The 27,660-nt window shown below is 42.2% G+C and overlaps 1 protein-coding gene across 2 annotated transcripts in view; it reads right to left on the bottom strand.

Moving 5' to 3' along the window:
- DIAPH3 (diaphanous related formin 3) overlaps positions 1-27,660 on the bottom strand; it is a 115,370-nt gene that overhangs the window by 69,143 nt on the left and 18,567 nt on the right. Inside the window, exons 11-19 of one of the 2 annotated variants that reach the window (XM_070943960.1) lie at positions 25,371-25,464; positions 22,155-22,474; positions 20,106-20,220; positions 15,984-16,076; positions 13,679-13,773; positions 12,722-12,823; positions 8,863-9,102; positions 4,498-4,627; positions 1,298-1,422 (exon numbers count right to left, since the gene is read on the bottom strand). In XM_070943960.1, the coding sequence (XP_070800061.1) occupies positions 1,298-1,422; positions 4,498-4,627; positions 8,863-9,102; positions 12,722-12,823; positions 13,679-13,773; positions 15,984-16,076; positions 20,106-20,220; positions 22,155-22,474; positions 25,371-25,464 (1,314 nt within the window). Of the gene's footprint in view, positions 1-1,297; positions 1,423-4,497; positions 4,628-8,862; positions 9,103-12,721; positions 12,824-13,678; positions 13,774-15,983; positions 16,077-20,105; positions 20,221-22,154; positions 22,475-25,359; positions 25,465-27,660 lie in introns of both variants that reach the window. The other variant, XM_070943961.1, reaches the window with a different exon arrangement.

The raw sequence follows: 27,660 nt of genomic DNA on the forward strand, positions 1-27,660 counted from the left end.
GTTTTAAAATGTGAACAGGGAAACACATTCTGGTGCCATCATTTTCTAAACCACAAGCAATATAACTGGAAAAGCGTGCATGATTTGGATGGGTGGGTGGGCGGAAAGAAAGGGTGATTTACTTTTTATAAAATTACATTAAACAATTGTACTAAACAAAGCTATAAAGTCTATTTCGAGCAATAAATTATTTTAAATGCTCTACAAAAAATAAGGGAAATTAATCCAGTGTTATTTCTACAAAACACTAACCAAGCTTAGCTTAAAGAGAATTCAGAATGGGTTAACTCAGGGGTGGGCAATTGTGGCTCTTTTACAACCTGTGGACTTCAACCTGTGGAGCCAAGCTGTCTCAGGAATTCTGGGAGTTGAAGTCCACAGGTTGTAAATGAGCCATAATTGCCCACCCCTGGGTTAACTGAACAAGTCCATCTCAATGGACAGGCAGTTCTCCCTGAATTCTAATAAAACCACTACCTAACGCTCACCAGTTGGAAGAAAAATGTGGTAGGAAATGCTCCCGGTTCAGACCGGATCGCCCGATCCGATAGCGATGGCGGAGGATGGTTCAGAGAACCGGTAGCAAAAATCCCTGCCCCCCCCCCCCCATGCCCAGCTGAGCCGAGTGATCATCAGAGGCTTTTTTTTTTTTTTAAATTTTTAATAGCATTTTTTCTACCTCTTCGGCCGAAAAAAAAAATGCTTTTTTTAAAAAAAAGAGCCTCTGATGATCGCATGGCTCATCTGGGATCGTCAGAGTCTTTTAAAAGCATTTTTTCTATAACCTCTTTGGCCGAAGAGGTTGTAGAAAAAATGTTTTTAAAAGAAAAAAAAAATCTCTGCTGTTCAGGCAACTCAGCTGGGATCGTCAGAGCCTTTTAAAAGCATTTTTTCTATAACCTCTTTGGCCGAAGAGGTTGTAGAAAAAATGTTTTTAAAAGAAAAAAAAATCTCTGCTGTTCAGGCAACTCAGCTGGGATCGTCAGAGCCTTTTAAAAGCATTTTTTAACAACCTCTTTGGCAGAAGAGGTTGTAGAAAAAATGCTTTGAAAAGTAAAAAAACAAACAAACAAACAAAAACCCAGTCACATTACCCCCCCCACCAAGCCACGCCCACAGAACCGATAATAACAAATTTTACATTTCACCACTGATTTAGATTATTTGTAATTTAAAACAGTCAAAACTGGTGTCGTCAAAACCGAGGACTGCACACGGTATACAAGTTATGCAAATAAATTTAAAACATATTCTGAAAACAATGTACATCAGTTATTTGACAACAACAAAAGGATATGGACATTTTTGTCACAAATTTGTCATGAGGGTCTCCGGATTGAGGAAAGGTCTCCAAATCCTTCCCGAGTTGTTTGATCTGCCCTTCCATCTGTTTCAGGCTCTTTTCCAAGCTCTCTGCTGAAACTAAATGCATGTAAACCACAAAGATACATCTTTAATTATTGATAATTTTTAAAGGATGGGATACACAGAAACGACTCCAGTTTCATAGCATAAACAAGTTACTTTAGACAAAATAAGATAATGCATGCATTTACTATTTCAAGAAATGAAAACCTGTTTCATGGCCAATGTAGGATTATAAACATTCCTCATGGAAATTAAAGATTGAAAGATAATAAGAATTATATCCATGGAATTCATTCTAAAAGGAAGATTTTCTAACGAGATCCTGTGTCTAAAAAATTCTTTATAACCTGCAAATATATTGTTATTATTATTTCCAGGACCGATAAATATAACCAATAACATATATTTCGCCTGAGATCCTGACTTCGTGTACCCAATAATCTGATCATCAGTCATTGAACTATTTCAGATCTTACAGTTGACCTGTTAGTTCTAGTAACTTTTCTCCCACATTGTTACAAAACAAGGTTCTCAAACATGTAATTCTTTGAGCATTAACAAATCAGAACGTCATTTTTCCTTATCAGAATATCGCTTATATCCTGAGCTATTCTGTACCACCAACCTTCTCTTTCAAGGGGATCAACCAGTGGTGAAATTCAGGTGGTTCTATCCGGCTCGCGCGAACTGGTAGAGCCACCGGCGGGAGGCTCCCCCCACCCGCCGGGATGTCATTACGTCCCGTTTTTGACCCTCTGCACATGTGCAGAAGTGCCGTGCATTAGCATAGCGCACACACACTCACATTCCCGAACCAGTAGCGAAGATAAGTGCATTTCACCGCTGGGATCAACCCATGAGACCAATTGACAATGTCCATGAGATGCCTGCAACTGTAAATAGTGTAGGAATGGTCAATTAAAGAACCATCAGAATGAATATGGAAAACTTCTAACATAGCTATGGATGCCAGAATATTGTCCTCCAGCACTAACATACTATTAGATGCTTACCATCTGAATTTTTTAAAAGAAATCTAATCTCCAATTTTATTTACACCACGACACGTACAAACAACAAAGAGGCCCCCAAAGCGTTTCAGACCTGAGGCACTAATAACCATGGGACATCTAGGCTTGTTTGACTGCTTTGATTGTCCCACATTATTCCTTCTAAAGGTGCTTTTTCAAGAGGCAACTGGACTTTCTGTTTTTTTTTCTTTGAAGACGTTTCCCTTCTCATCCAAGAAACTTCTTCAGCTCTGACTGGATGGTGGGGAATGGAAGGATTTACGCTCTTTGCAGACAGCTGGTCATTTGCATTCTTTTAGACAGTCCTTGAGGCCACTTGGAGATTTATCTGTGTCCTGTGGGTCACCTAAGTCAGTGATGGTGAACCTTTTTGAAATTGAGTGTCAGAAACGTCGTGTGGAAACATCACACGTGCATGCTTGTCTAGGCTGCGCTCCAAAAAACCCGAATTTCTGGGTTCTAGCACGCATGAACGCCCGACAATCAGCTGACTGGCACACATGCACAAGCCGGTTTTCGGCACTGCCGAGCACGCAAAGGGATCGTGCTCTGGAAAAGCCAAACTTCCAGGTTCTGGCGCGCATGTGCACCTGACAATCAGCTGGCCGGCACACATCTGCACACCGGTTTTTGGCACTGCCATGCACGCAAAGGACAGCCGATTATCGCGTGCGCATGCTGCCAGAAACCCGGAAGACAAACAGGCAAGGCCGCGCATGCCAGGCGACATGGGTTCGTATGCCATAGGTTCGCCATCACGGACCTAAGTAGTGCAAATGGGTGTGGAGCCTTCTTGGAACTGTTGAAAGGACTGTGTTGTAGACTGGAGAAAGATGAAGTTGTATCCCTCCCCCTCTGTTGAGAGCGGGCTGCTCAATTTTGACGCAGATGGCCTCTTTGACTCTTCTTTCAAACCACCGGTTCTCTTTGTCCAAATGCGGACTTTGTTGTCTTCAAGAGTGGCCTTTGCTTTTTAAATGCAGCTGGACTGCGGAATCTACACCTGATTTGGGTTTGTTCTCCTATGTCTGTGATGGGGAACCTATGGCACACGTGCTGGAAGTGGCACACAGAGCCATCTCTCCGGGCACGCAAGCCTTCACCTGTTTCTATTCCAGGTTCCAGTGCGCCGGCCAGCTGATCTTCACACATGCAGGAGTACCGGAAACTGCAAAAGCAGCCAGAAACTGGAAGAGTAGTGGCTGGGCGAAACAAGATGATCTTCTTGTTTCTGGCGTGCGCATGGACCTGGTCTTCCGGTTTCCGGCACGCATGCATGTGTGAAGACCAGAAACCGGAAGATCATCTTCCCAGCACACACATATGCGCCGGGTGACTGCTCTTCCAGTTTCCAGATCGTATGTGCAAGCTCCCATTTGGGCACTCGGTGCCGAAAAGGTTCGCCAATACTGTCCTATGATGTGCTCTGTGTTTATGAAAGTCCAGTTGCCTCTTCAAAAAGTACCTTTGGGACAACATGGCCTGGATGGCTGAGAATCTCCATAGACATTATTCCTTCTCTTTATAGGCATTGTCATTCACCTGCTTTCTTTCTGAACGAAAAGCTAAGAGAGAAAAACTTCAAGATTAGACAACAAGCATAAAAACAATGTATCGGCAGACACTTTCTTGGATATGACGCAGGAAGAGGAGTAGAACAAATGCAAGATTTTTTTTTTAAGGCATGAAGGTAGGTGAAATCAGATTTAATTTCCTAAAACTTTTTTCTTTTTCTTTTTCTTTATTTTTTTTTTGCTCTGGCCTTGTAATGATTAACCTTTTATTTCAAAGGCAAACATGGAAGCCATGGAAAATATTTTAATTCTCCAGTTTGCTTTTTTTTTTTTCCTATGGTAACACTCTTGTACTCTAGATGGTGTGATCTGAAACATAATCACTTTCCCCCCACTCCCTATTCCCTGCTAATTTAAGATAAGGGAAAGTCATCTTGAAAGAAATAGAAATAACTGTGAATGGAAATTCATGACTGCAGGCGGAGGTTAATGCATACTGCAAAGTTAAAATTCTCCATTCGGAAATCATTCACTGCGGTCAGAGTTTAAGAAAACAAAACATAAATATCAGTTTTAATACAGACCTCTGCTTGCTTTGTCTAAGTGCTGCAAGTCTTCAAGAAAGCACAAAACATTCGGGTATTTTTCTTCACAGACTTCAGCCAGGAAGTGAAGCAGCGTTATCGTCTGATCAGCTGATTTGGTATCCTTTAACTAGGCAGCGATAAATACATCGTTAAAAGAATTAACGTGTTTCCATTTCATCTTATTACACATTCACTTTTTACTCTCTAGCTTTAGCATTAGATTTAATACTGAATTTAGATCGACGAGTTAAAGATGGGATGTAGGAGGGTCTTTGAATGGAGACTGCTTGATAACCTATAAGCGCCTTTGTTCTATCAAGAAAGAGTAGATTGAGAGCAGGGGTGAAATGGCTCCTGGTTCGGACCGGATCACCCGATCCGGCAGCGATGGAGGCGGGTGGTTTGGAGAACCGGTAGCAAAAATCCCTGCTCCCCCCCCCATGCCCAGCTGAGCCACACAATCATCAGAGGCTTTTTTTTTTAGTTTTAAAAGCATTTTTTCTACAACCTCTTCGGCTGAAAAAATGCTTTTAAAAGTGAAAAAAAAAGCCTCTGATGATCGCACAGCTCAGCTGGGATCGTCAAAGGCTTTTAACAGAAAGAAAACTTTTCTTTTAAATGCCTCTGACAATCCCAGCTGAGTTGCCTGATCGGCAGAGGCTTAAAGCCTCTGCCGATCAGGCAACTCAGCTGGGATCATCAGAGCCTTTTGAAAGCATTTTTTTACAACCTCTTTGCCTAAGAGGTTGTAGAAAAAATGGTTTTAAAAGTAAAAAATAAAATAAAATTGGCCACGTCCACCCAGTCACATTACCCACCACCAAGCCACGCCCCCAGAACCGGTAGTAACGAATTTTAGATTTCACCACTGATTGAGAGATAAATTATAGCCATAGCACTTAGACTTATATACCGCTTCACGGTGCTTTACAGCCCTCTCTAAGCAGTTTACAGAGTCAGCCTATCGCCCCCAACAATCTGAGCCCTCATTTTACCCACCTCAGGAGGATGGAAGGCTGAGTCAACCTTGAGATAGTCAGGATCAAACTTCCAGCAGTTGGCAGAATTAGCCTGCAATACTGTATTCTTATTACTGCGCCACCCCGGCTCTTTATGATATTATATCTAACTTTAAAATTCAACGGTGAGGATATTAAGATATCCATCATAATTTGACCCACGTCCAGCTAGTGGTATCCCACTGAGAGAGTTAAAGTAGACAAGATGGCATATGCCACCTTAAATACAACTTACACACACATATACACTTCATGCATGTTATTTTGTCCAGTATGAATACCAATCCATAATCTATGAAGGTGGGTGTATTTCAAATTTCTCTCAAAATACTTGGAGCCTTAAAACCTTCAGACAGTGGTTATTTACTCAATTGTAACTAAGACCCAGTGGCCTAGAGGTTCAGGAGGTTGTGAGTTCGATCCTAGGTAGAGGTAGAGGTAGGGTCTCCTGCTTGGGCAAGGGGTTGGACTCGATGACCTGCAAGGTCCCTTCCAACTCTGTTAATCTCTTTAAACTTTAATAATGATTTAGGTTCTGAGGCTTATTGCTGACGTACAGCTGACAATATTTGTGCATAGATGGGCCCATCATGCCATTGTCATTTGCAGCACATCATGTTTGCAAGCGCAGAAAGATAATTTAAATGTATGAGGAGAGAAAGTGAAATGTATTTAAATCTAGGCATTAGATCAATGCTAAAACATATAAATCATATAAAGAATGATTGCTAGAATTGGGTAGGTCTAGTTTAATGAAAAGAAGGACTAGGGGAGACATGATAGCAGTCTTCCAATATCTCAGGGGCTGCCCCAAAAAAGAGGGAGTCAAGCTATTCTCCAAAGCACCTGAGGGCAGGACAAGAAGGACTAGGGGTGACATGATAGCAGTCTTCCAATATCTGAGGGGCTCCCACAAAGAAGAGGGAGTCAAGCTATTCTCCAAAGCACCTGAGGGCAGGAGAAGAAGCAATGGGTGGAAACCAATCAAGGAGAGAAGCAACCTAGAACTAAGGAGAAATTTCCTGACAGTGAGAACAATTAATCAGTGGAACAACTTGCCACCAGAAGTTGTGGAAGCTCCAATACTGGAAGTTTTTAAGAAGAGATTGGACAACGATTGGTCTGAAGTGGTGTAGGGTTTCCAGCCTAAGCAGGGGGTTGGACTAGAAGACCTCCAAGGTCCCTTCCAACTCTGTTATTCTATTCTAACCCTTGACGTATCGCTGATGCTGTTTATCTTTTTTCCCCCTTGCCAGTAGAATAATTAAAAATATGTAAATTTGCTGAGATTCTGTCTCCCCCCCAATAAAATAGTTGTAAATATCTGTTCTGTCTACCCACCGCAACATAGCTTGCGCATGAAATCAATTAATTTTTGTGTTTCTTACCCAGTGAAGCAGAGAGAATGAATGCGGTTTTAGAAAATGCTTGTTTTTTCTCGATTTTAAAAAAAACAACGCTGTGCCTATCTAGAGCAAATGCGTGGGAGTGGGGGATAACTTGACAGCATTTACTAAGGTTGGGGAAATGGAAAAGTTTTTAAAAGGGGTGAAATGCTGGTCCATACGATTATTTGTGAGGAATGACTGTCACAAAAACTGAACACCGCTGTATATAAAAATGCACTTCTGCCCACTTTGTAGAATTTTGGTAAGTCAGAAGGAACCAATGTTAGTTGAATGCAGTGTAGATGGGCTACTGCAGAAGTGTGTATGATAAATAAGAAGAGGTAGGGTCAAGAATGAATAGATGGTAAGTAAATGTGGATTGAATGCAGGAGTGAATGGCCAATAGAAGGGAAGCACGTTGAGGTGGCTTTGATTAGATAGGGAGATTGAACGAGGCTCAAATCAACCTATGAAGGAAAAAGGAATGGAAAATGGAAAAAGAGGAAGAGAAAGCAGTAGTTAACCTGTAGATAGAGAGTTGGTAAGATCCTCAAAAGGAAAGGTGAGATGCTAAAAGAAGAAAACATAATGGGTGAACTGGTGTACTGGCTTCAGAAGATAGAAAATGATGGATTGATGTAAGGAAGGTATGAGTAGAGTAGAGTAGAGTAGAGTAGAGTAGAGTAGAGTAGAGTAGAGTAGAGTAGAGTAGAGTAGAGTAGAGTAGAATAGAATAGTCTTGGTAGAGCCTTGGTAGTACAGTGGTCTAAGGCACCCTGTTATTAAGCTGGTTATTAAGACCAGCTGCCTGCAATTACTGCAGGTTCGAATCTCGCCAAGGCTCAAGGTTGACTCAGCCTTCCATCCTTTCTAAGGTAGGTAAATTGAGGACCCAGTTGTGGGGGCAATAAGCTGACTTTGTATAAAATATACAAAAAGAATGAAGGCTATTGCTGAACACATTGTAAGCCGCCCTGAGTCTCCGGAGAAGGGCGGCATATAAATCAATTTAAAAAAAAAATAGAATAGAATAGAATAGAATAGAATAGAATAGAATAGAATAGAATAGAATAGAATAGAATAGAATAGAATAGAATAACAGAGTTGGAAGGGACCTTGGAGGTCTTCTAGTCCAACCTCCTGCTTAGGCAGGAAACCCTACACCACTTCAGACATATGGTTATCCAACCTCTTCTTAGAAACTTCCAGCATCCACAACTTCTGGAGGCAAGTTGTTCAACTGGTTAATTTTTCTAACTGTCAGGAAATTTCTCTTTAGTTCTAAGTTGCTTCTCTCCTTGATTAGTTTCCACCCATTGCTTCTTGTCCTGCCCTCAGGTGCTTTGGAGAATAGCCTGACTCCCTCTTCTTTGTGGCAACCCCTGAGACATTGGAACACTGCTATCACGTCTCTTCTAGTCCTTCTTTTCATCAAACTAGACATACCTAACTCCTGCAACCATTCTTCATCTGTTTTAGCCTCCAGTCCCTTAATCATAATAATAATTGGTTGCTCTTCTCTGCACTCTTTCTAGAGTCTCAACATCTTTTTTACATCAGGGTGACCAAAACTGGATGCTGTATTCTAAGCGTGGCCTTACAAAGGCCTTATAAAGTGCTATTAACACTTTACGTGATCTTGATTCTATCCCTCTCTTTATGCAGCCTAGAACGGTGTTGGCTTTTTGGGCAGCTGCAGCTTTGGCTGTAGGTTTGACTGAAGCACTAGACCAGTGGTTCTCAACCTTCCTAATGCCGCAACCCTTTAATACAGTTCATGTTGTGGTGACCCCCAACCATAAAATTATTCCTAAAACCATTGAAAATATGTGTTCTCTGATGGTCTTAGGTGACCCCTGTGAAAGGGTCGTTCGACCCCCAAAGGGGTCGCGACCCACAGGTTGAGAACCACTGCACTAGACTGAAGCAGCCGCTTAGGCTGTTGAAATACTCACTTTACATAAGGAGCAGAGGTTGTATCCAAAGGTCTGCGCATTTCGCGATCCAGCGTTCATGTAGTTTCCCATTAACAGGACAAGTTCCAGAAGCTGACTGAAGTTTCGGCTCTTCTTTATCTCTTCGCAGGCGGTGCTGACAGCCATGATTTCAGGCTTGAGGTTATTCACTTGCTCCTCAAACTGAAGCTTGAAAAGAATGGCGCCCAACCGGGGTCTGAGTCTCGTTACGCTGCTCATCTGGTTGAAAAAAGAAAGAGAAGACCTTACCCTTCACGATTTTGTGCCCTCTCAAGATACATTTGATCATCTTTGTTGCTTTTCTCTGCACTCTTTCTAGAGTCTCAACGTCTTTTTTTTACATCGTGGTGACCGAAACCACAATTCTTGATCGATCCAGAGACAGAATCAATCAAGAACGGTCGTGTGAATGTTGTGAAGGACTCTCTTCTCCCTTCCAAGGTAACTCGTTAAAACGTTGCATTTGATGGAGCTGTTGCCGGACTGTGAAATCAGTGTCGCGGAAGGAACATGGAGACGCTAATGAGAAGTAGCTCATTTCAATGCCTTAACCAGAGACGTGGACTCAACAATACTCTTTAAGTCTTGAAATCTGGCAGGAGACCGGCCCGAGGAAAAATATCTTGCAGGCTTCTCTATGGATAAGTACACCTGATTCAACTTCTAACCTCAAGATAACGCTATAGGGCAGTGATGGCTAACCTTTTTGTCATTGCGTGCTGAAAGCACGTGCGTGACAGGGCACAGGTATGCCAGCACCCATAATGCAATGCATCCGTGACACCCACCGCGCGGCCCTCCCCCTGCGTATGCGTGCATGAGCCCCTGCGTCCCCTCCACCTGCATGCACGCACTCCCCTCCTGATGTTCGGTTTGGGTCTAGTAAGCCTCCTTGCAGCCTCCTGGGACCAAAAACAGGCCGTGGGGGAGTGGCCATGCTGTCCCCCCTATGCCGTTTAGGACCTAGTAGGCTCCCTGCAGCCTCCTGCATCTAAAAATGGACCATGGTGGCGGCTGCTGCCCCCCTGGGCATGCACACGTGACCCCCCTGCGCACACGGTCTTCCACATGCGCCCCGCACATGCGCGGCAGAGCCAAAAATCAGCTAGCCTGTGGGAGGCGCGCGCGCATGTGCAGTGGAGCTGTGCTGGCGATTGCTCGCATGCCTGCAGAGAGGGCTCTGTGTGCCAGCTGTGGCCCGCGTGCCATAGGTTCGCCATCACAGCTATAGGGCATTGCACACCAGAATTAGACACAAGGACAATTTTCCCCCCATGCCATCACTCTGCTAAACAACTAATTCCCACAACCTGTCAAACTATCTAGTAAGGCTGTATTACTATTGTTCTTTTAATCCTTCCTATTAACTATCTCCTTATCTTCTTATGACTCTAACTTTTTTATTTATTTATTTATTTATTTGATTTTTATACCACCCTTCTCCAACAGGACTCAGGGCGGTGAACAGCCGAGATAAAACATACCACTTTGTGGTATGTATCTTACGATTTATATTCTTTTATTTAGTATCCTAGTATAATTTATGTTGATCGCTTATTTAGTATCCTATGACTATCACTAAGTGTTGTATCTTACGATTTATGATGAATGTAGTTTTATGATGACTAGGATCATGATTTATCATTTGTTGCTTTTATCTACTCTGAGAGCTTTTGCACCGGAGACTAATTCCTTGTGTGTCCAATCACACTTGCCAATAAAGAGTTCTGTTCTGTTCTATTCTATTCTACAGTGTTTTCCCCCAAAATAAGACCAAATTGTAAAATAAGCCCTAGCATGATTTTTCCAGGATGCTCGTAATATAAGCCCTACCCCCAAAATAAGCCCCACTTAAAGATCATCAGCCAGACAGACACGTTAGTACCGTATTTCCCCCAAAATAAAATCTAACCAGAAAATAAGCCCCAATGTGTCTTTTGGAGCCAAAATTAATATAAGACCCGGTTTTATTTTCAGGGAAACACGGTATTGTATTCTATTGTATTCTGTGTTTTGTGAGTGGCTCCATAGGGAAGGAGGTCAAAAAAAAAAAAAAAGGCAAACACGGGGGGGGGGGGGGTCATTTATATTTAGCACCTCAATGATCTACAACCCATGTCAAAAAGCCTATTAGCCATTATTTCAATCTTATTAGGTTTACAGGCTTACTTTTATAGATTATAGATTTTACTCTCATGGGAATTTTATAGTAAATACATTTTATGTGTACGCATACATTAATCAGATATTAAACCTCCCCTAGATATCTTATAGTAAGTTAGTTTTATGTTACAATCATGTAACATGGCCATTGTAGGCTTTTTCCATGTTACAGAAATATTTTATACTCACTTTTATTGGACAACGCTTTATGTTGGACAAAGGGAGCAAAATAAAATGAAATGATTGACATATCAACTTAACAGATGCTTGTTTACCAAATGTTTATCAGGACATCCTAGTTGCTACAGCACTGGTACTTTGCAAGCATCAAGAAGAATATCTAAGAAGTTGTTGTGCAGAATTGTTTCAATTTCAGTTCATCTGAACCAACTTTGCAAAAGACAGACCTGGTCAGTTATTCAGAAACAGGTGTTGTTATGCCCCAGCATATGACTTTTATATACTGTTGTTGCTCTCTAGCCCCATCTAGTGGCTGGAGGGACAAATATGCCCCAACGTAAGATCTTTATATACTGTTGTTGCTCTCTAGCCCCATCTAATGGCTGGAGAGACAAATATCAAGTATACTGTTTGAAGCTGACCCCACCCCATTACCCATCAGCCCGCCCTCTCAAACCAAGTGCACGCTGGGAAGCCAGACTCCATTTCCTTTAGCATTTGGAGAAGGCAAAAGCACAAAGAAGAATCCATCTTCATCTGTGGCACATGGTCATCCAAGGACAAACCCACATCCCACACGCAGAGTATCGCTGGTGAGATTTAGATTGCTTGTATTTATTCATTATGTTCAGCAGTAAACCAATACTGTCTATCTTGTGTTTGGTTCTCATTGTATGTATCGCTATTTTCCCCAGTTTCACCATATCCTGTTCTTTCAATAAGGCATTCAGATCTACGCACACGGTCTGTTTTATTGGAGGATACGTGGGTTTAGCTGCATGTTGAGCTGCATACAGACTTAACGTGTAGTGAGGACAGAACAGGTGTTTTCTGTGTGTTCTTAGATGTTACGAAGCCTCTTAGGAGCATGGTGGCTCAAGTGGTTGGAACGTTGGCAAGGAAATTAGTAAACCCGTGTTCGAGACCCGAGAGGGGTTGAGCTCCCATCCTTCACTCCTGCTCCTGCCAAGGACATGGAAGGAGCAACAGTGATGTCCTTTCAATCCAGAAGCGCCTCAGTGTTTCTGACACGAGTGCAATGAAGCCTTTTTTCCTCAAGTGCTTTGGACAGCGCAAAGGTTTGATATATAATTATTAGGCATTTACTGCCATGCAAGTCTCAGGATGTTATAGAAGACTTATTCGCTTGTAAATTATTTTAAAAACATGGCAAGGTTGCCTCATACTTTATGTCTCACACTTATAATTAGAAATTGAAAGGCAAGCAGAGCTCGTTAATATAGCTGTAGAAAGAACAGAGGCAGAAATTCAAAAATGTCAGAACAGCCTCACTCATTGTCTTGGTGACACGAGCAAAGCCTTAAAATTCCTCCTGTCAGGAAATTACTTTAAGAAGTTGGTTAAAAGTCATACCAGAAACTTAGTGCAACAGAAGATTAACTCATTCCTGGTTACCAGCTACCCAAAAAGAAGCAAATAGAATACAATACAAAATTCACATAAACATATTTTGGAAATGAATCCATCTATTTACCACGATAGCAAACTGCTCCGGTTCGGACAAATTCTTATATTCATTCTTCAACTTGGATAATTCACTGAGTTGTTTTTGGTCGGGAAGATGCTTTATTAAATTCTACATTTCATGGAAAGATACAAAATTTTAAAAGTTCATAGGGTTTTTTTCCCCCCTTTAAACTAGTTTGCAAGACTTTCTATTGCAAAATTACTTGCACAACAAAAGAAGGGAGATAAACTTCTCTTCAATCTCAGAAGGCAGGGGTGTTAAACTTGATTTCATTGAGGGCCGCATCAGGGTTGTGTTTGACCTCGGGGGGGAGGCGTGGCCAGGGTGGGCATGGCCAGCTCAACGTCACTCATGTCGGGGGCGCCTGTGGCGGCCCAAGTACTCTGCCAGCGAAAACGGAGCTTGGGTGGGCTGCGTGAGGCCCTCCGAAGCTCTGTTTTCACTGGCAGAGGCACCACGGGCCGGTCCTTCACTCTTTCCAGGTGGCCCTGTGGGCCAGATCTAAGCACCCCATGGGCCAGATCCGTCCCATGGGCCTTAAGTTCGACACCCCTGTCATAAGGCAACAAAGCCAAAAATAGACAGTAAGGAAAAAATAATTACTATTTTAAAAAACCAAGGATCCCTTAAAAATCCTAAAAATTAAATGTCAAACTCAGTAGGCTATTTATTACATTTTTAAACGGCCCAACTGCCCTATCTTAAAGAAATCTGCTCATAGACATAGTCTAAAGGAAACAGTTATCTTAATAAAAAAATGGTAAGTATAACAAATACAGAAGGTATAATCTGCCATTGGTGATAGTACCAAACTATATTGATGTATAAACACAAAATTACGGCTGGCTGCGCGTGTAACTTTGTCCGTCACTTTCATATATTTTACTACAAATGTGGTAGATTTTATGAAGATCTAATTAGTAGGAATACTTGTTTATAAAACTGTTAATCAAATTACCGCACCTGGATCATGGATTCTGACAGCTGGGCTTCATCTATTTCCAGAATCATTATTTTTATTTCTTCATAAGGTACTCGAAAAGACCCTAAGAAAATAGCTAAGAACACACATAAAGGCATTTCGGTATGTTTTTATTTGAGAAGGGCAAATTAAGCACTTTGGAACACTTCAAGCATTAAGGTGTTTTCAAGAGAACGTTTCCGTGGGTGGAGGAGGCTGGCCTGATTGCTGTGTTTTTCTGCGTGAGAACCAAGACACACATCTGCCTTGGGGGACAAGAAAGGTCTGAAAAACAGGACGGATGGATGAATATGCAGGTGAGTTCAGAAGGAAGGGAGGGAGGGAGAGAGGGAGGGAGGGAGGAGAAGGAAGAAAGGAAGGAAGGGAGGATGAGAGAAGGAAGGAACTGTTGTGGCCCGCCAGAAGCCAGCAGAGCTGGCAGCAGAGTCGGACAGTGAGGAGGTTGGAGAGGAACATGGGCCAGTCCTGGGAAAAGCTCGGACAAGGGCTCTACATCGGAGTCAGAGAGGGAGCTAGACAGCAGTGAGGCAGAGGAACAGCTGGAGCCTGTTTCCAGTGTGCGCATGCGCAGAGCTGCCAGAAGACAAGAACAACTAAGAAAGCAGGGTCGACTTGGGAGTAAAGCCACACCTTGGAAGTGATTGGCCCCTCCCATAGGAAACAAAAGAGGAGCGAACAGGGAGGAGGCTTTTGCAGGAAACAATTTGGTCGGTCGGTCGTTGCAAGAGTGGAAAGTTCTGTTCGTGACTCTAAGAGACTTTGTGCCAAGTTTTGCCTTGCACTGCGTTTGGAAACTAGTTACCTGGCAGCTTTCCAAGCGAGATAAGGTTTGTGTTGATAAATATTCCTCTGAAAGACTGTTTGCCCGGCCTTGCTGACTGTGAATGAAAGGAATTCACAGTTGTGTAAATAAAAGGAGGTTTGCCGGGACCAAGACTCTGCTTCATGCTTTTTAAGGAAGCCTAGATCAGAACAGGAAGGAAGGAAGGAAAGAAAGAAGGAAGGGAGGGAGGGAGAGAGAGAGGGAGGAAGGGATGAGAGAAGGACAGAAGGAAGGGATGGAGGGAGGAGAGAAGGATAGAAAGGAAGGAGGGAGGAAAGAAGGGAGGGAGGGATGAGAGAAGGAAGGAAAATAGGAAGGGAAGGTGGGAGAGGGGAGGGGAGGGAGAAAGGCAGGCAGACAGGAGAGATGATAAAAGGGAGGGAAGAAGGGAGGCAAGCAGGAAGGAAGGAAGGAAAAAGAGAAGGAACAAAAAGGGAAGGAAGGGAGGTGAGATGATGGATGGATGGATGGAAAGGAGATAAAAGGAAGGGATGAGGGAAGGAAGGAAGGAAGGAAGGAAGGAAGGAAGGAAGGAAGGAAGGAAGGAAATAAGACATCAGCAGTAATAGTAGGAGTTACAGAATACTGATAGCAACTAAACTACATACTTGGACTGATGGCAGCAGGAGTTTTGTGTCATATCACAATGATTCTCATTAAGATAATTGGGGAAGGAAAGTCAAAGCTGTTGTCTATATCCAGAAATGTAATAAAACCGGCCCTTAGGAGGCTTGGACATGAACCTTATTTGGGATGGAGTGGGAGAATGGCCTGCTCATTTTTAGGGGCTTTACAATCACCATGACCAAATCTCTTTTACTATGGATTTATTCCGCACCGACCTTCAGAGGGGACTCTCTGTTGGCAAACAAATGAAATTATGTAAAGACTCCATATAGGAGTAATCAATTGTCATCTGACATCGCATTAGAACCAAACTGAAATATAAGGGGGAGGGGGGGAATATAAGGAGGGGAGAATGAAAAGACACAAGATGAAAACAGATGTGATGAAGAAAAAGAAAAACAAAGAATATTCAACGGAATCAAAGTGGGGATACCGAAAAGATACAGACTGAAAGAAAACTCCAATTTTAAGGGAAAAACAGAGTTGGAAGGGACCTTGGAGGTGTTCTAGTCCAACCCCCTGCTTATGCTGGAGACCTTACATCGTTCTGGAGAAATGACTGTCCAGTCTCTTCTTAGAGCACCCGCGACTTTAAAACCAAAAACTAAATCCGCTTTATTTAAAAACAAATGCTAAATATAGAAGAGCTGTTTTCCAACTTCTGTGCCTTCGTTTTCAATGCTCACAGCGATACATTCCTTCCCCATTCACCCATTGCTTGCAATTGTTTCCGTCAAAACCATCTTACAAAGTAGAATTACACGTAAGTGCAAAAGTAGCATTAACGCTCAATTATTTTTCTTTTCCAAACAATGACAGCTATTTACGGTACTTACAAAGGTTTTGCGCGATCTTTGGATCCAGGATTTTCAGTTCTTTGATTCGTTTTTTAACAGGTTTCCTCTCTTCAAAGCCTTCGTCTCTTTTCACTGTCAAGACAAACGGTTGCGTGTGTGTCAACATACAGAAATGTTTGTGTTGTTGCACTTGCGTAGAATTTGAGCTTCGGTGCAGTTTCAACATGAGTACTGAAGTTGTAAGTGTTAGGGTACAATTCATTGTATTCAGGTTTTACCAATGGCTGATGAGGCATCTAGAGCAAAACTCCCCAACCTTTGCGGACCAGCTTGGGGAGGGGGGGGGTTACAGGGAAACAGAGCCGTGTGACCAGTGGGCTGGGGCATATGTTTCAAGTGTGGAAAGTTCTGTTCGTGACTCTTAAGAGACTCTGTGCCAAGTTTTGCCTTAGTTTGGGCGTTTGGGCACTAGTTATCTGGCAGCTTTCCAAGCGAGATAAGGTTTGTGTTGATAAATATTTCTCTGAAAGACTGTTTGCCAAGCCTTGCTGACTGTGAATGAAAGGAATTTACAGTTGTGTAAATAAAAGAGATTTTGCCAGGACCAAGACTCTGCTTCCTGCTTTTTAAGGAAGTCTAGGTCAGAACACTGCCTGTTCAGGACACCTGATCCGCTTTTGGCATGAATGCACAGCTCCATTCAAGCAAGAGAAAAACTCCTTCAGGCTTCTCCACGCCAAAGAGACAGAAGGCCTTTGGTCCGTTTGCAAAAGCTTTTGGCTGTGAAGAAGAGAAGCCTTTGTGGGCGCGATCTCATGCTCCTTCAGACACACCAAGAATGCCCGACGCGCCAAAAGCGGATTAGGTGTCCTGAACAGGCAATGTTCTGACCTAGGCTTCCTTAAAAAGCAGGAAGCAGAGTCTTGGTCCCGGCAAAATCCCTTTTATTTACACGACTGTGAATTCCTTTCCTTCACAGTCAGCAAGGCTTGGCAAACAGTCTTTCAGAGGAATATTTATCAACACAAACCTTATCTCGCTTGGAAAGCTGCCAGATAACTAGTGCCCAAACGCAGTGTAAGGTAAAACTTGGCACAGAGTCTCTTAAGAGTCACGAACAGAACTTTCCACACTTGAAACAACCGAACGAACGAATTGTTTCCTGCAAAAGCCCCCTCCCCATTCGCTTCTCTTTTGTTTCCTATGGGAGAGGCCAATCATCTCCAAGGTGTGGCTTTACTCCCAAGTCAACCCTGCTTAGTTGTTCTTGTCTTCTGGCAGCTCTGTGCATGCGCACACTGGGAACGGGCTCCAGCTGTTCCTCTGCCTCACTGCTGTCTAGCTCTCTCTCTGCCCCCGATGCAGAGCCCTCCCCAGCCCCCAGGATTGGCCCATGTTCCTCCCCAACCTCCTCATTGTCCAACTCTGCTGCCAGCTCTGCTGGTTGCCAGTGGGCCACAACAGGCAGACTTGGTGAGTTAGCCAAGCTGAGCAGGGTGCACCCGTCCCACTGAGCTTCTGCTCTCACTGCTCCATTTTTGGAGCATCTGGAGCAGGCGGATTGGCGTACCAGCTGTATGTGTGTGGGGGGGAGGGACAGGAACCGGGACACGTGAGTGGTGGGCCGGCGCGCACATGCACAGCTCCACTCACACAAGAGAGAAGCCTTTGGGGTGCTGTTGGCGTGCACTGGCCCACCTCTCACACGACCTGGTTCCGAATAGGACACAGCCCAATAGCAGGCCTTGGCCAGGGGGTTGGGGATCCTGATCTACAGAGTGTTGTAAATTATCCTGAATCTATTCAGGTTACTGGTGAGGTTTCTTAGGGAGCATTAGCTTCACTAATCATGAATGAGAAATTCCACACAACCTACAGTACAGTTCAGCTCTCACCCTTTGGCCAAGAAAAGTTTTTATGTCTGCTTACAGGTGTGTGTATTATGTATAACCCTATTCATCTTTTCCATGAAGTTTCATACTATTTAAGGACTGCGTTAATAAGAAATGTAGGGCAAAAGGAAATTATCTTTACATCAAAACAAGTCAGCCATAGCAACTATTTGTCACTGCATTTATATATGGCTTATACTATATATAGTACTATATATATACCATATATAATGGTATATATGGTTCAGCTGCCATATATACCATTTAATAGAAAATATAGAGATGTTATGGCTATCGCTTACATATTAGGTGGAAGGATTTGATCTCAACTTTTGCTTCTTAGTAAGTTTATGGGGAAAAAATAGTGAAGCGACTTGGGTTCTGTTGTTTGATGCAAATAAACACCAAGAGGAAAGACATGTACAAACATACAAAGAGAAAAAGCACATGGTCACTAAACGAATATTTGAACCTAGCTGCTACTCCAATTTTATAGCCATCTATTAATATCTGGGATTCCTACACAGAAACATAATTTCAATATAGATAGTCCTCAATTTATAACTAGTTGCTGAGTGACCATTCAAATTTCTGACGGGCCCCACAAAAGCTAAATTTGAATCCAGATCCAGATCCAAAGTTTTGATGTCCACCCCTGGGGTTTTAGGTGACTGCATTTGGAGCCTACATTTATAGCCATGCAGTCCCCCGTGGTTATGTGACCACAATTTATGCTATTTTAGATTATTTCTGCCAAAAAAACTACCCCCTGGTGACAATGGGTGACAACTGTAGTGCTTACTCAACACATATTGCGCTTGTTTAACCGCCACAAAAAAAAAGTACATCAAATCAGGTTTGCTCACGTGGGTGGCCTACTTTACAATCATATGAACTTACGACCGTAATTGTGGGCTCAGGCGCTGTCGTAACTTGAGGGCTACTTGTAGTTAGTGGGCATTTTCTGCTTTCACAGGAAGTAAACCAGGGGTGAAATGCTCCCAGTTCGGACCGGATCGCCCGATCCCGTAGCGATGGAGGCGGATGGTTCGGAGAACCGGTAGCAAAAATCCCTCTCCCCCCCATGCCCAGCTGAGCCGCGCAATCATCAGAGGCTTTTTTTTAATTTTTAAAAGCATTTTTTCTACAACCTCTTTGGCTGAAAAAATGCTTTTAAAAGTAAACAAAAAAAGCCTCTGATGATCACGCGGCTCAGCTGGGATCATCAGGGGCTTTTAAAAGCATTTTTTCTACAACCTCTTCGACCAAAGAGGTTATAGAAAAAATGTTTTTAAAGGGAAAAAAGCCTCCGTTGATCAGGCAAGTCAGCTGGGATTGTCAGAGGCTTTAAAAAAAAAAGAAAGCCTCTCATCATCAGTCAAGTCAGCTGGGATCATCAGAGGCTTTTAAAAAAAAAAAGAAAGCCTCTGGCCATCAGTCAAGTCAGCTGGGATCGTCAGAGGCTTTAAAATCATTTTTCTAACAACCTCTTCAGCCGAAGAGGTTGTGGAAAAAATGGTTTTAAAAGTTAAAAAAAAAAGAAAACAAAAGTTGGCCACGCCCACTCAGTCATATTACCCACCACCACCACCAAGCCACACCCACAGAACCGGTAGTAACAAATTTTACATTTCACCACTGAAGTAAACCCATTGAATAGTCTCAACCACTGAACTTCATTTTCAAAGACGAAGTAGGGATAGGATTCACTTTTTTTGCATTTTCTGTGCTGCTGTTTCTTCTTAGAATATTTTCAGTTTGAATGTAAACCTAAAATAACTTCCTTTGGTCATTTACTCCTCCTTCTGGGTATATTACATGGTGAGAATTATTTTTTTCCAAAGGGCTTAGCATACTTTAAAAAGAACTAGCCCAAAACAATCGGCCTCCCACCAAATTATTGCTCATAACTAAAATACATGCTATATTTTCCCAGCTTTTAGTCACACTCTCCACAGTCTAATAATAGAGTAAACAGTCATTTTAACAGCTCGGTGGAGATATTTCGGCAGTAAGTACATGCTTTCCTTAATTGCATTATACGAGGAGAGCTTAAATGGAAAAGTGAAAATAATACTGTCGGCTAAGTTCTATTCCGTATGTGCCGCAGTTATAAATGATGGCAACCTCAGTTATTAATGCAACAATTATCATATGACACGCATAAGTATTCATCAGCTGTCGTGACAAGAACCGCAGGTGTTTATTGAAAATAAAAGAGGCTGGTTTTCTAAGAGGAGGCTTTAAATCAGAAAAATAATTAACGTACCATTTTTCTGGCAACAAAAGGTAAGTTCCAGCTTGCACAGCAAATCGGTACTTTCATATTTCCCATCGTTGGCCATTACCCAGAAACAGTTTTCAGTCATTTCCTGGGGTCTAATCTGCAGAGGGAATACAATACATCTTAATTTCCTGTTATCGTTAATGCCATATTTTGTAAGGGGTCGCAAAACATGTGACTTAGGGCAATCTGAAGGGCACCTGCCATCTACAGTCTGCAGATTCCTGAGTGGGGGAAAAAAAAACCTGTGCTCTTTTGGAGAATGAGGGTAGATTTGTGGGATAAAAATCTGTGTTTTTAACTCCTTCAGACTCTTTAAAATAGCAGAGTCCGCATCAAAATAAAAAAATCAGCTTTACTTTTCGTGCTAACTCCGCTGCCTTTTGAAGTGAGGCTTTCAACTGACTGTGGTTCAAAAGTCAGAAGTATATTTGTTTCTATACTTAGCGCCCAACTCCAAACAACTCTGGATAGTTTACAAATTGTTTTAAAAAAGCATTAAAACAAGTTCTGTACTTCTGACCTAGCTCCAAGTGATCAGTTACAGGGATAGGATATTCCTCAACCGATGAACGTTATTGATTAGAACAGAGTACTGGGGCAGAATAAAACATGCTAGAGATGTTAAGATTATTCAGGATATGTAGACCACAGTACCATGGGCTTAAACAGATCCTTAAACAGATCCTTTTAAGAGCTATTTAAATTAGATCTTTTCAGGACGCGGTGGCTCAGTGGTTAAGATGCCGAGCTTGTCGATCGCAAGGTCAGCAGTTCAGCAGTTCGAATCCCGTGACTTGTCCCAGCTTCTGCCAACCTAGCAGTTCGAAAGCAGGTAAAAAAAGCAAGTAGAAAAACAGGGACCACCTTTGGTGGGAAGGGAACAGCGTTCCTTGCGCCTTTGGCATTTAGTCATGCCGGCCACATGACCACAGAGACGTCTTTGGACAGCGCTGGCTCTTCGGCTTTGAAATGGAGATGAGTACCGCCCCCTAGAGTCGGGAACGACTAGCACGTATGTGCGAGGGGAACCTTTACCTTTAATAGATCCTTTTAAGAAGAGGTTGGACAAATATGTGTCTGAAATGGTATAGGGTTTCCTGCTTCAGCAGTTGATTGGACGAAAAGTCTCTTTCAAACTAGCAGTCCTCTCTATCCAAAACGCACAACGTAAGGACTAGACTCAGCAATCCATCAACATTTAATAAGCAGAGGCCACTCTTATGAAGACAACAAAGTCCACATTTTGGACAGAGAGAACCTCTGGTTTGAAAGAAGAGTCAAAGAGGCCATCTATGTCAAAATTGGACAGCCCCCTCTCAACACATCACCTATCTCCAATCCAGGGGTGAAAAGCTCCGGGTTCGGACCGGATCACCCGAACCGGTAGCGATGGAGGCGGGTGGTTCGGAGAACCGGTAGCAAAAATCCCTGCCCTCCCCCCCGCCATGCCCAGCTGAGCTGCACGATCATCAGAGGCTTTTTAAAATTATTTTTAAAAGCATTTTTTCTACAACCTCTTCGGCCGAAAAAAATGCTTTTAAAAGTAAAAAAAAAAAAAAAGCCTCTGATGATCGCGCGGCTCAGCTGGGATAGTCAGAGGCTTTTAAAAGCATTTTTTTTTACAATCTCTTCAGCCGAATCTTATGATTCTTGATTAATGTATTTTTTTATGTACAGAGAGCATATGCACCAAAGACAAATTCCTTGTGTGTCCAATCACACTTGGCCAATCAAGAATTCTATTCTATTCTAATTCTAGTTTCTCCTTAGTTCTAGGTTGCTTCCCTCCTTGATTAGTTTCCACCCATTGCTTCTTGCCTTCAGGTGCTTTGGAGAATAGCTTGACTCCCTCTTCTTTGTGGCAACCCCTGAGATATCGGAAGACTGCTGTCATGTCTCCCCTAGTCCTTCTTTTCATTAAACTAGACATACCCAGTTCCTGCAACCGTTCTTCATATGTTTTAGCCTCCAGTCCCCTAATCCTCTTTGTTGCTCTTCTCTGCACGCTTTCTAGAGTCTTCCTTGTCTTACCTTGGACCAGTTGACTCTTTTCATGGTCACTTCAGGCTTAAATTCTTTTTTAGGTTTCAGTCCGAAAGGCAGCGATTGAGAGGCAGGGGAGCGTTGACCCCCAGGTACACCATGTAGCGGAGGTGGGGGTGGCGGGATACCAACAGGAAGATGGTTTTGCGACCCACTAGCAAAGGCAGGTGGGAGTGGGGGCGGAGGAGGAGGTGGTGGTGGTGGAATCGTTCCAGTGGAAGATCCTGGTGATGGGACTACATCTGTGGGGCCTTCAAGAGATGTCAGCGGAGAAGCGTCGGTTGAGCCATTCTGAAAAGAAGAAAATGCTGGTATTTGGAACTTAAACACTTTGTGTAGTGACATTTGGAATGTAAACATTTTTTCTTCAAAAACAAACAGAACACAAGTTAGTAAATTCCGCCATCAGTAAATTCAAGTAAGAATGGTTCCTTTATAGAAAATAAACTACCCAACAAGGCAAACTTAGATCTTTAGAACACAATTTTGGAGGGCAAAAAAAAAAATCGAAGTAGGTGAAAGGAGAAAGCAAAAACCGTTCCCAAAATATTGGTTTCAATCAACTGCCAGGGTATATAATGGGATGGAAGGACACGAATTGTAAGCAAGTAGTATTTTTAATACTGTCATGTTGTAATGATTCCTCCTCTTTTTACATTTTAATATTTTGTTCCTCTTTTTGGATCTTATACATTATATAACTTTTGTCTTAAATATAATTCATCACTATTTATAATTTCACGATTTTATTCTGTGATCCCAACTGTATTATTCGTTATCCTGATATTTGCATTGCCCCTAAAATTTAATAGTGGGTTTTGCAATCAAAACGTATTCAGATATCTTTAATCACTTAGGAATATGAAAAAACTGTGAACTTCAGCAGATATGTAAATTCCTTCTTATTTACTTTATTCTATTGCTATGGGTTTTTTTCATTTTTTTTCCTCTTACCTGTAAGTGGGAGTGTGAAAATATATTTTACATACACACACACACACACACACACACACACACACACACACACACACATATATATATATATATAAAATAAATTGTACCACAGGAATAGTCAAGAACAATTTTGCCCCCAGGTGAGAAGGTATGTCTATTTCATCTTTTTTTTCCCTTCGCTTATGTTGCTTTTTAAAAAGAAACTGATGATTATTGTGAGTTTTATGGCTAATCCATTTAGTCTGGTTCACTGAAAAGCAACAGATAAGCATATTTATTTTATAACTTTTCATATATATAAACTAAGTTTGAATTATATTAGTTTCAAGAAAGACCTGAACCGAAATGTAGTGCCTGACAACCACAATAGCCATTTCTATCTGACCTAACCTGATGTGCAACTTGACTTTTCTATTTTTTTTAAAAGTGTCTTATTTAAACTACAGGGCCTGCAGCATTCGCATTTCCACGGCAGACAACGTCCCAAGAAAGCGAGCCAAATGTATCATCTAAACTAATGTTTCTCAACCTTGACCGCTGGACGATGTGTGGACTTCCCTAGCTGGCTGGGGAATTCTGGGAGTTGAAGTCCATACATAGTCCAGCAGTCAAGGTTGAGAAGCACTGATCTAAACAATCCAACAACTAACAAACAACACTCATCCCGTGTAAAGGTAGACCTCAACTTAAAACAGATCATTTAGTGACCATTCAAGACTACAGCAGTACTGAAAAAACGAGACTTAAGGACCGTTTTTCACAGCATCCCGATGGTCACGAGAACAAAATTCAGACGCTTGGCAACTGGCTCGTATTTACGACAGCTGGCAGTGTCCTGGGGTCATGCAATCCCCTTTTGCAACCTTCTGACGAGCAAAATCAAAAGAGAAACCGGAGTTACTAATATAAACAACGGCAGTGATTCATTTACCAACTATGGCAAGAAAGGTCGTGAAATAGGGCAACATTCACTGAATGGCTTTCTCACTTAGCCACAGATAACTTTGGGGGTCAACTGTGGTCATAAGTCGAGGATTGCCTGCGATTAATTTGAACTAGCTAACCAATGAGATGGCATTTTTAGCAGAGGAAGGAAGGAAGGAAGGAGGGAGGGAGGAAGGGAGGGAGGGAGGAGATGAATGGAAGGAAGGAGATGAAAGGAAGGAAGAAGGAAGGAAGATGAATGGAAAGAAGGAGATGAAAGGAAGGGACGGAGGGAGGGAGGAGATGGAAGGAAGGAAGGAGGGAAGGAGATGAAAGGAAGGGAGGGACGGAAGAAGAAAGAAAGGAAGGAGATGAAAAGAAGGAAGGAAATGAAAGGAAGAGAGGGAGGGAGGAAGGAAGGAGATGAATGGAGGGGAGGGAGGGAGGAAGGAGATGGAAAGATGGAGATGAATGGAAGGAGATGGAAGGAAGGGAGGGAAGGAGGGAGGAAGGAGATGAATGGAAAGAAGGAGATGGAAAGAAGGAAGGAAGGAGATGAATGGAAGGAAGGAAGGAGATGAAAGGAGGGAGAAAGGAAGGGAGAAGGAAGGAGATGAATGGAAAGAAGGAAGGAGATAATGGAAGGAAGAAGAGGGAGGGAGGGTAGGAGGGAGGGAGGGAGGGAGGGAGGAAGAAAGGAAGGAAGGAGGGAGCTAGCAATAATACTGATACCAAGCAACTTAGAAGTTCTTTAAAATAAAAGGGCATTGTCCTTCCTGGGGACAATCACAAGTATTGTGTTACATAATGGTGAAGGAGGTGAATTTAGGGAGATAACAAGAACAGAGGGCAATAACTCTCATTACTGATAATTACTAGCTGGTATTGAAAATGTGTCCTCCATGATAAGCCACTAAATTCGTATAGTCCCTTTTAAAGACTGTGTAAGTTTGTAGCCATTGCTATACCTGAACTACCATGTGCCATTGTCTACCTGCCTATAAAAATGTGTGCACTAAACAATACCGGTTACCTTTCCTCCTATTTCTACTATTCTACAATTGTATTTCAAGGATTATTGCCCTCATCACATCATCCTCAAAAGAACCCTCACTTACAACCCAAGCTTTCCCCACCAAGGTAGAGGCCAAAAGAACGGAAAAATGGTACCAGGTATTCCTTATCCAGAAATGACAAAGCACGGAGTCAAAGTCTTTCATCGTTTTTTATATTAACATGGCATCATACGATTGTTGCTAATTATTTTAACTGCACAAACAAGTCTTTTTGTAAATGCAGATTATTTTTTTTTTACCTCATTTTGACAAGGTTTTCTTGCGCCTTCAAGGAGGCTGATCTTTTCTTCCGTCTTCTGAAGGCGTGCCTTTGTCTCCTGATGAGCTACAAACTCTTTTTCAAACTGCAACAGAAACGGGAAGGCGCCGTGCATCGTTAAATGTACAGGTGTAATTGTTCGTTGCCCTGAGTATTTTCATGCTATGTTACCCAGATTTGCATATTATGCGATCTGTAAGTGGCTCTGGGGAGGTATGAAATCTCAAACTGACTTGTACTTCAAAACCAGGGAGTGAGATGGATTAGACTCTGCTTGGCTCTTGACAAGTACATTGATTTTCATATCTTTTCCTTAAAACTCCATTACTGGTGTCTGCGCAGGATAAACTGCTACATCAGTTCCAGGCTCCTGTAAGGATAAGACGCTTCATCCTGGGATATTTTTCAACAAATCAATCCACTGGATTTAAGACTACCTTCATCATCTTATCCTTAAGATGTTGTTTTGAATGCTGTCCACCATTTCTTTAAATGACACCAATTTATTAGATCAGAAACTGGCATCTGGTCTTGGTAAAAATAGAGTAGAGTAGAGTAGAGTAGAGTAGAGTAGAGTAGAGTAGAGTAGAGTAGAGTAGAACAGAATAGGAATAGGATAGAATATGAATTAGAGTAAAGTAGAGTAGAATATGAATGAGTAGAGTAGAGTAGAGTAGAGTAGAGTAGAGTAGAGTAGAGTAGAGTAGAGTAGAGTAGAGTAAAGTAGAGTAGAGTAGAGTAGAACAGAAGAGGAATAGAATAGAATATGAATTAGAGTAGAGTAAAGTAGAGTAGAATATGAATGAGTAGAGTAGAATAAAATATGAATGAGTAGAGTAGAAGGAGACAACAGAGAACGAGGTGGCTGGATGGAGTCACTGAAGCAGTAGGCCTGAGCTTAAATGGACTCTAGGGGATGGTAGAGGACAGGAAGGCCTGGAGAAACGTTGTCCATGGGGTCTTGATGGGTCGGACATGACTTCGCAACTAACAACAACAACAAGAGTAGAACAGAATAGAATATGAATTAGAGTAGAGTAGAATAAAAAATTAATAGAATATAATAGAGTACAGTAGAGAATTAATAGAATGGAATGGAATGGAATAGAATAGAATATGAATTAGTAGAGTAGAATAAAATATGAATGAGTAGAGTAGAACAAAATAGAACATGAATTAGAGTACAGTAGAACAGAACAGAACAGAACAGAACAGAACTGAACAGAATTCTTTATTGGTCAAGTGTGATTGGACAGAGAAGGAATTTCTCTCCGGTGCATATGCTCTCACTGTACATACAAACCACAAAGTGATATAAGGCAACACTATGGGTTTTATTACCACCACGGTCTTCTCCTTCGCCAGAAGACAAATGCAATGTGTGAGAACCTCCAAAATTAGTCACATCAGCCACTTCTTCTTATCCTTGAATTTCAAATGAATCTGGACAAGTGCTAGCCAACAGCCATATACTACAGGTAGTCCTCGACTTACAACAGTTCGCTTAGTGACTGTCCGAAGTTACAATGGCACTGAAGAAAGGGACTTATGACCATTTTTTAGTTACAACTTTTGTAGCATCTCCATGATCATTGGATCAAAATTCGGACGCTTGGCAACTGGTTCATACTTACCACCGTTGCAGCGCCCCAAGGTCAGGCGATCAAATCTTTCGACAAGCAAAGTCAACGGGGAAAGCCAGATTCACTTAACATCCGGGCTTACTAACTTTATCAATGGCGGCGATTCATTTTACAACTGTTTGAAAGAAAGGTCGTAAAACAGGGCAAAACTTCACTTAACAGATGTCTCGCTCCACAAAAGAAATTTTGGGGCTCCATTGTGGTCGTAAGTCGAGGACTTCCTGCAGACTGTTCCATAAAGGGCACACCTGGTACAGTTTACTCCAGAAATGGTAAACTGCTTGTCCAATTTTTACAATAATCTGTACTAGGGGGTGTAATTAGAGACACGTTGCCACAGTTATTTTTGTCGCTCTTCGAGAAGTTCTTCAAGACAAAGCTCCCAATAATGGCTAAAAAAGTTGGACCTGTGCATTGTAGGTATGCTCAGCGGGGCATAACAGAGGATGCTGGGAAGCCACATGCTTCTATAAGCTTGATGTAGCCTAACAATTTCAATAAGAAACCCAATTTCTCTTGCAACAGGTTGTAGTGTAGAACAGCAAGTGCATCTGGCTTTTTTATGCCCATGTTATTTTTATGAGTACACAAATTCGACGTAAATTGGGGCAACGTGGCTGTGAAAAATGTAGAGAATT

This window comes from Pituophis catenifer, unplaced genomic scaffold, assembly GCF_029215685.1.
Source record: "Pituophis catenifer annectens isolate HBS135680 unplaced genomic scaffold, rPitCat1.0.hap2 SCAF_4, whole genome shotgun sequence".
Lineage (NCBI taxonomy): Eukaryota > Metazoa > Chordata > Lepidosauria > Squamata > Colubridae > Pituophis > Pituophis catenifer.